This window comes from Actinia tenebrosa, unplaced genomic scaffold (assembly GCF_029948245.1).
Source record: "Actinia tenebrosa isolate PJP-AT-01 unplaced genomic scaffold, QUT_ActTen_1.0 PGA_scaffold7__59_contigs__length_16204524, whole genome shotgun sequence".
Classification (NCBI taxonomy): Eukaryota; Metazoa; Cnidaria; class Anthozoa; order Actiniaria; family Actiniidae; genus Actinia; species Actinia tenebrosa.
In genome coordinates this window covers 8,302,586-8,311,783 of record NW_028292584.1, presented here as the reverse complement: position 1 = coordinate 8,311,783, position 9,198 = coordinate 8,302,586, and the positions used below count along the sequence as shown (strand labels likewise).

General features: G+C 33.1%; 1 protein-coding gene across 1 annotated transcript; it reads left to right on the top strand.

The window, feature by feature from the left end:
* Positions 1-109: 109 nt before the first annotated feature.
* Positions 110-8,603, top strand: LOC116295616 (uncharacterized). The gene is made up of 8 exons (XM_031703492.2): positions 110-269; positions 354-441; positions 1,443-1,491; positions 2,049-2,170; positions 4,644-4,737; positions 5,589-5,632; positions 6,170-6,711; positions 7,890-8,603. The coding sequence occupies exons 1-8, from the start codon at positions 233-235 to the stop codon at positions 7,967-7,969; spliced, it is 1,056 nt and encodes a 351-aa protein (XP_031559352.2). The 5' UTR covers positions 110-232; the 3' UTR covers positions 7,970-8,603.
* The last annotated feature ends 595 nt before the right edge of the window (positions 8,604-9,198 follow it).

Here is a 9,198-nt window from a genome sequence, read left to right as displayed (position 1 = left end):
ATAAAACAGCCAATTCTATTGGTTAATATTTAGAAATTCTAAACCAATCATGTTTATTGATAAAAATTACACCGACCCCGTTTACCAAATATGGAGAGTGTAAATGCCATCAACACCGTCATGACGTCAAACTCAATGGCGCCATTTTTGTTGTCTGCATTTTGAATCAATTCGTAGAATAATTCTGCCACATTTAAAAAATATATTTGCCTCGTATTTTCAATCATTAGTAATGGCTAATAACGAAGGAGTTATTCAAGCTTTACACGGTGAGTTTATGAGAGACGTATCCGGGTTTAGGAGGGTTTTACCGGAGCGATTTTAAGATGGTCTTCGCTTTCTTTTCCTGGCAGAGTTCGAGAACATGACAGATGCGGATAAAGTCCTTACGCAAGAATTAGAAGATTTATTTGTTCAGATTGCTCATACAGGGAGAACCCAGTAAGTTAATGATCCCACTAAATTCTTATTGTTTAATTTATTTCATCACTTTATCTAAATATTAGCTTTTTTCGCTCGTTCGTAGGTAGGTAGATTCAAATTCAAAGTCATAGTCAAAAAGGTTAAGGCCATATTTCGTGACAATGATCAAACGTTTCTATCTCGTTTTTTATTCATAAATATATATATTACCGCTTTTGTTATTTGAAAACGCGTAACTTAAGTCGAATTAAAGTGCCTTTGGAAGAAAATTTCAACACTTTCCAAGATAATATTTTTGGTCAGCGGCTAAAGTGATCTTATCCTCGTGTTGTCATTGTGATAATCTTTTTGATACCGTAAAAAGATTATCACACGTAATATAATATTTTCTCAGTCGAATTTCATTATCTAGAAATTATTACGTAACATGCACAAACATTGTGTTTTTCTTTGAAGATTATCTTCAAATACTGATTAATAATTAATTTGATTATAAGCTTGAATGACTGACTATCTACTAAAAAAATAACTTTTTGTAGTAAAATAAGCCTTTTCCACAAAATTCTCTCTTGGTATCTTTTTTTTATTCTTTTCTGCCCTTCCTATGGCAAATGAAAAGAAGGAGAGAGAGAGAGGGATGGGGAGAGTGACCTCTTAGACGGCCCCTTTTAGACTATACTGGTCAATATCATTGTTTGCACAGGTAGCCCACTAGTAGGAAAATATCATAGAAAGACAAAAAGAGATCCCATTAAGATACTGAAATCTATGGTATGCTGCTGTATACCATTAGATTGCCATTAGAATATTTTTTTAAATACTTTTAATTTTTTTGTTTGATCTCATTTCCACCTGTGCAAATATACCTCAGATTAGTAAATATATATTTTACTATAAATATAATTTTAAATTTTGTTCATTTTCCTTATTGAAAATGAGTGTTGAATAGTAAAAAAGAAAAATAGGGTAGATACTAATACTTATACTAATGCTAATTTTCATTTTACTTATCAAATCAGAATCCCTTGGGTATACCTGAAACCTGTATTTATGTTTAAGATGGATAAGGTAAGCCAGTCAGTCTCATGACTAACACTTATGAGTTTATACATAAGAATGAGCAAGTGCTGTATGAGTAGCGCTTAAAAATAACGGCCAGACTTTATTTGGACTTTATTTGGAGTCATGCTCTGTTGTACGGACCATACCACTAATTGTTTATGTGGTTAAAGCCTGATAAATAAATAAATAAATAAATGTCAGGTCAGAACTGGGAATTGTTCGGTTAAATCTTTATCTTGCTGTGATCATGACCAACAACTGATTGGCCAGTACCTTAAGCAGTGGTGAAGAGTGAAGAGAAGCCATGTCCTAGCATGCCATACTATGTAGGGCTGGTTAGTTACCGGTCATGATCAACAGACAAATTAGCTTAAGCTTTGCCTCACCTTGTTTCTGGTACAAAGTTACTGGTAAAAAAGATTAGCAAAGCAAAGGTTTGACTGGACAAGTTTCAATTTGGGCCAGACATTGGCTGATGATGTTATGATGATATCCTGCTATGTCTACTAAACTTAGTTGCTACACCAAATTGCAGACTAATGATTGTTAAAATAATATTCCAGGTAATGAGAGATTTCTTTGAGAGTAGCCCTTCAAGAAACAGTAATTCAACAGAGCCCACGAACAATGCAGAATTTGATGTTATGAGACAGAGACTTTTGGACTGTATTGAATCATTTACAAGGTATGCGCTTTAAGGTGGCTCGACCCCCTCACGCTTGACCGCTACCTTCCACTTTTGGAACGCTAGTGCATAAACGTGTCTTATCCTATTGCAAATCTTTTTTGCACATAAGTCACATAAAGATTGAATTAATATTTGATGCAATTTTTAGTGAGATCGGACGTCATAACACGTGATTATGATGAAATATTTGATTTCGTTTAGAAAATAAATTTAGCCTTGCAGAGCGTTCAACACTAAAATGCTTCGTACCACATAATCATATACTAGATGCCTCCATTTGTGGGGATTTTTGAAAAAATCTATCTAGCTAATAATGAGATATTTGAGATTATTTAAATATAGTGCATAATCTACTTCAAAACTAAACAATGGATTTCATACGGCCGAAATTAATATTTCAGAGCTATATGTTCACAAAAGTTATTGCTCATTTAGTTTTACTCTGTATCTAGTTTTAAAAGGAACATTTTGAAGGTAATCGACTTATGCGATTTTGTGAAAACGTATAGTGCAGAAGACGGGGTAAACATTTGATGCACACTTTTCATCGCAGTTTTCTAGTCAATTTTACTAGATCTTCCATTATTCTAAAATTCGCTGATCATTTCTCTCAAAATTACGTCAGGATACAAATTAGAACTTAAACTAATATTACACAAAATTGCAAGACTATTGAACTCATTTAAAGCGATCTAAAGCGAACGAGAAATACAGAAAACATTGATCGTTTCCCAACGATTTGATGCTCTGGGAATTCTATTGTTTGCTAATGATCATAACATCAAATTCTTTCGCACCATGCACGGTCTCATCTCGCTTGGCTGCTTTCCGATGTACTCCCGAAGTATGGTTCTTTATCTAAACTCAAAAGTCTTGCTCGCTTCTTCCTTGAAGTTTTAATTTGAGGCATGTTCGCCGATTCTATTCACTCACACTGACAAAGTACATAATGACAAACGTCCCACGTTTGAATAAAAAAAACAACTGTTTGTTACCAAACTTCGGGAGTAAATCGGAAAGCAGCCAAGCGAGATGAGACCGTGCATGGTGCGAAAGAATTTGATGTTATGATCATTAGCAAACAATAGAATTCCCAGAGCATCAAATCGTTGGGAAACGATCAATGTTTTCTGTATTTCTCGTTCGCTTTAGATTGCTTTAAATGAGTTCAAAAGTCTTGCAATTTTGTGTAATATTAGTTTAAGTTCTAATTTGTATCCTGACGTAATTTTGAGAGAAATGATCAGCGAATTTTAGAATAATGGAAGATCTAGTAAAATTGACTAGAAAACTGCGATGAAAAGTGTGCATCAAATGTTTACCCCGTCTTCTGCACTATACGTTTTCACAAAATCGCATAAGTCGATTACCTTCAAAATGTTCCTTTTAAAACTAGATACAGAGTAAAACTAAATGAGCAATGACTTTTGTGAATATATAGCTCTGAAATATTAATTTCGGCCGTATGAAATCTATTGTTTAGTTTTGAAGTAGATTATGCACTATATTTAAATAATCTCAAATATCTCATTATTAGCTAGATAGATTTTTTCAAAAATCCCCACAAATGGAGGCATCTAGTATATGATTATGTGGTACAAAGCATTTTAGTGTTGAACGCTCTGCAAGGCTAAAATTATTTTCTAAACGAAATCAAATATTTCATCATAATTACGTGTTATGACGTCCGATCTCATTAAAAACTGCATCAAATATTAATTCAATCTCTATGTGACTTATGTGTAAAAAAGATTTGCAATAGGATAAGACACGTTTATGCACTAGCGTTCCAAAAGTGGAAGGTAGCGGTCAAGCGTGAGGGGGTCGAGCCACCTTAAGTTATTTTCAATGTTGTGGGATAAAATGATATTTATACAATGCTTTCTCATAGCACACCATGGAATACCCCACGTAACACTTGTATTTTCTTTGAATACATGTAAATGCTTTCTATAATGCCATTAGGATATTCCATGGTATGCCACTTGAAAGCATTGTATAACTATGATGTATTACTACTTTTTGCTATACCATAGAAATTTTCACCACATGATGATAAAAAGCAGTGTATTGTAAACAAAATACAACAAATTTCCTGCATGGTAATTGACTGTATTTTTATAGTATGGGATAAAAGAAAATATTAATGCATAACCTATATATCTATGAATTTGTGTGCTAGCCACCCTGGACAAATGTATATGTCTTTGATAATCATAATCTCTGTAATCCATGGTCGTTGGTGATCGCAATACTGTACCAAAAAAAATCCAGTCCTTACGGATGAACTGGTGCTTCACTTTGATCTTCTTGGAATATTCCAAGATGGCTGCTATTAGCTGTAGTGTGTACCTTGCTAGGAACCCTGAATGGGAAGGAAGTGATTAATTATTAAGCTATCCTAAACTAAAAGATATATTTTGACAACAAGAAATGCATTTGGTAAAAATTTTATTCAATTATCTTGCAGTGCACCATTCACTATGCAACGGTTATGTGAGTTAATAGTCGAACCAAAAAGACATTACAGATGTAGTGAGAAATTTATGAGAGGAATAGAAAAGGTAAGAAAGTCTAATCTAACTGGTTTTTACTTGTAATAAAGGCCATCCAGCTGATCTGAAAAAGATGTTAGCCAATTAGAATTGAGAAAATTTGCAAAACTGAGGTGTCACTTTTTCTATTTAACTTATGAATTTCCAGGCCACCAACTACAGTGAGGACACTTGAACCTTGAATACTTTGATTTTTTTATTGACTGTGCAGTTTTTTTAATATGCATACTGTAAATCATTCCTTGATTTAAAATTGATTTAATAATTTGATCTCTTTATGTATTTGAACTTATTCCTTCATGCTGTTTAAAAAAATAAAAAAACTCGGGAAATAAAAAATTTAAAAAATTCAAATTGTTCGTAGTACAGTTGTTCTAAATGTAAAAAAATGTTGCTAATAAGTGTTTGCAAACAGTGACACAAAGTTTTATATATTTATTGCAATGGCCAGTATATTTTCTTTTTCATCAATAATTATTTTCACATGCCTCATGTTCCACCTCAGTTTTCCAGACTTGTCATTATTTCTATGTCACAATGAACATCTGGATATTTATTTGGATGCAACATATTCCCCTGAAAATATAAATTTGATCTAAAACTTTGAGTTTTCATATTAAATTATTATTTTTTAACCTTTTCAAACATTGCTGTTGATCAAAGGAATCATACACAAGAAAATGACATGATCTGAAGTAGAAATTTAAGTGAAACAGGTTTACGATTATCTAATTTAAACAAGAGTAAAATGATTTATAGATTAGCAAGGAGTGATGTTGTCTGTTCTGTTCTGATATTCTGTTGGACAGTCCTGAATGTTCTTGTTAATTAATTTGTCAATCTTTGTGATGTCTCATTAGAATGTTCTGGTTGTGAGCACAATGACAGAGAATGGAGAAGAAGAGTAAGTATTTTTTGTTAAAAGACCAGACCAGTGGAATAGTCCCCCTCAATTAATGTTCCTCTCTCATACTGAATAAATCATGATTATTATGAGCATCAAAACAAGACACATACAGAATGTACATACTAAACAAAACTGAACAGAAAAGTGAAAAAAGGAAAACAGAAAGCACTTTATAACATCTGCCGAGACGATAGAAGACACTGCATTGTCTTATGATCAACAGAAGAAGAAACAACTCAAGCATTGATTTCCCTTCTTGGACTAACGTTTATACTAGATTTTATACTTCAAACTGTTGGATGGCCCTGGTTTTTTTAAAGAAACAACTTGCCGTTGGTCTTGTTTTGATGTTCGTTATCATAAGTTATTCAAAATGGCAGAGGAACCGTGAAGAGGACTATTGACATATGATGCAACCATGATTTTTTTTAAATGATAATAATAATAATAATAATAATAATAATAACATAATTTTATTAATTAGATATTACTATGAGCAGCGTAGTTTAATGAATTGGTAATTCTCTTTTTTAGGCTTTCAAATAACATAGAGGGTAACCATGACAATACCAGTATACCAAATGGTCCTGTCACTAATGGCATTATAACCACAGCTTGTCCAACTGAAATGCAGTCTGTAGATAACAGAGACAGTGATGATGGGCATTTGCAGCATTTCCCAGAAACACACTACCCAACCGAAGAAGAATTGCAGAAACGCAATGAATCTCTCTCCATAGAAAACAAACACTTAGAAGAAGAAGAAATAGAAGAAGCTAAAACCGAAGCCAAAGAAGAAGACTGCACATCAAATGAGAAAGAGTCAACGCAAAATTCTAATGATAAAACAAATGACAGTTCTGGGATTAAAGAATCAGAAACAGAGATACAGGAGCATAGTGAAAAGGATAATAAAGCTGTAGAGAAAACCTTAGAAGAGAAAACAGAATTAAAAGAAGTTTGTGAAGAAAAAGAAAAATGTGATGCAGAGAAAGAAGAAACTAATGGAAATATTGTTGAAGAGGAAAAGAGTATTAATAATTGTGATGAATCAAAAAAAGAGACAGTTGCAGTCGGTAAGTACATGTAGAGTGCATGCCATATATCCATGACGCAAAACCAAAGTTTTATTGTCCAAGACTACTACTATTTGCAAGCAAGTGTGGAGGGTGCAAATATTTACTGTTTGTTTACATTAATTTGAAACGATTGCTTGCCACACCAAAACTAGTTTACTCTGGGAAACTTTAATATGGTTCATGACATTAAAACCTATAGAATGACAGTTTGATAGTTTTTACTCCAAATTCTAGACGCACGCCCAAAGCCACATCTAATTGGGAGACAACCAATCATTTCAAAACCAAACTCTCCACGCTTGATTGCAAATAGTAAAATTGTGTACAGAATGGTAGATATTAGTGTGCATACCATATATCTGTGAAAAAGTTAATAACAAAATTGTATAAAACCAAAATTAATGATAGGACGTTTGCATGATGGTGTCATTGACCTCTACTACCCGACTCCCTTACCACCAATTGTCTTACTATTCTCATGAGGGAACACAAATCTAAATAAGAAAGAAAATTTGTGCAGCATTATGGTAGTGGGAGTCAAATGATGCCATCATGCAAGCATCCTTTTATAAAAATATAGTAGAATAAATAATCAAGTTGTACAAATTAGTTCAAAGTTTTGTAGGTCTATGGTCTAATGAGGTCCACTGAACTTACTAATTTGCACAAACTTGTGCAATTTCTTACAAAGCTTTTCAAAGATTTACTTTATGCACTCCACTGGAGCAGAACACTGGGAACAAAAACAAATGCCTCTACACTCCTTTGTTTGGTTCATGCCTGAGTGAATACTTAGTCGACAACTAAAAAGTCTATTGTTATGCACTAATTAGTTAGTAATTGTCGCACAATTATATGGAGTGCAACTCTATAAGTAAATTGGTTTCTATTATGACAGCTTATTAAGGGTGATAGGTTGCTTGCTATTTTGGCAGATTGACCTAACATTCCCAACCAAATTTCTTAAATAAATTTTTTATTTTGATTATAAGCTAAGATAAGATCTTCTCAAAAGTCAAAGTTTTAGCTCAGTGAGGGGTTTTGCCTACCATATGAAGATATGAAGCTGGGAATCTCACTGCTGTCTAAATTGAAGGTTATATCATTTTTAGTTTCATGTAATACTAATTTGATTCAAGTAATATGTGACTAATTTTGGTTGTTTCTTTGATTAGCTGACAACAAAGAAACTGAAAGTGAGAAGAAACCCACTACAGCACCATCAGCAGATCAAGATGAACCTATGGAAGAGTAATTCAATATAAAGTTTTTTGTTTTCTAATTAATCTCATCTTGTACAAAGTGTATTATTGGTCCATCTATTATCTCTATTAAGCATATCACTAAAGCTAACATTAGAGCTGTATTTAATAGCCATGACCAAAATGATTATTTCATTTTCTACTTTCACAACTCCACACCTGTTGTGAATTCCATTTTTTTCTGAGAATTTTTGATAATTAAAGGCCATTTTATGATTTCATTTCATTGTGTAATAAGGACCTAAACCTAATCAATAAGGGACTTGACATTGTCAAGGAGGGGAAGGGTAATGACAGATTTTCTGGGTCAGACTGCAAAAGAAATAGATTTTTTAATAGATTGCAAACACTGGATTTAAAAAGAAATTAAGACAGCTTCTGGAAATGTTACCCTCCTGTTACAAATGAACTATAAGACTAGTGCAGAATAAAATATTGCTGGTACAAAAGCAAAGTTTTTATTATGGCTTGGAATCTGATTTATTGCAGCAAGAATAGGCAGCTTGTGTTCTAGTTGTAATACTCATGCAAAATCATACCCTGTCTTCTAACTGATAAGCTAGGATCAAGTCCCAGATATTAAGTTTCATGTACCAAATCAAAATAAAGATATTCTTCTAATACTAATACTGCTATTCATAATTTAAAGATTCATAAATGTTAAAATTGATATCATTTCAGCATTCAAAAGCAATATAATATACACATTTTAACAAGCATTTTTGGTTCAAAATGTAAAAAAATATTGAAATTTTGACTACATACATCATGAGGTGATTTTGGTATAGCATTTTTTAAAAAAACCCTTTGCTCTAATTGTTTTGCATTCTCTCAGTTTGATTATGAAATAACAATTCATTTGGGTGTAATTTTTTTTGACTTCAGACCATGTCATTCTAAGGAATGAGATTCTTTGGGATCCTTAAAGAAATTTAGGGGTGCATCCAGGTTTTTTTTAAGGGGGTGCATCATCTAAGATTTTCATTTTACGTTTGGGTACACCCTTTGCTCACAAACTTATACATTGGTAAAGCAGCAGATATCAGCTCATCTGTGGATGCAGGGGGTTGGGGGAGGGGGTGCACTTCCCCCTGCACCCCTCCCTTAGATCTGCCCCTGAAATTATTCCAGAGGAAATGACAGCTGGTCTGAAATGGGAAAGCATTGCATGATTAATGTTTGTTATCAGTGTTTTCATTAAGTTTCGAAATAGTAGAAGATC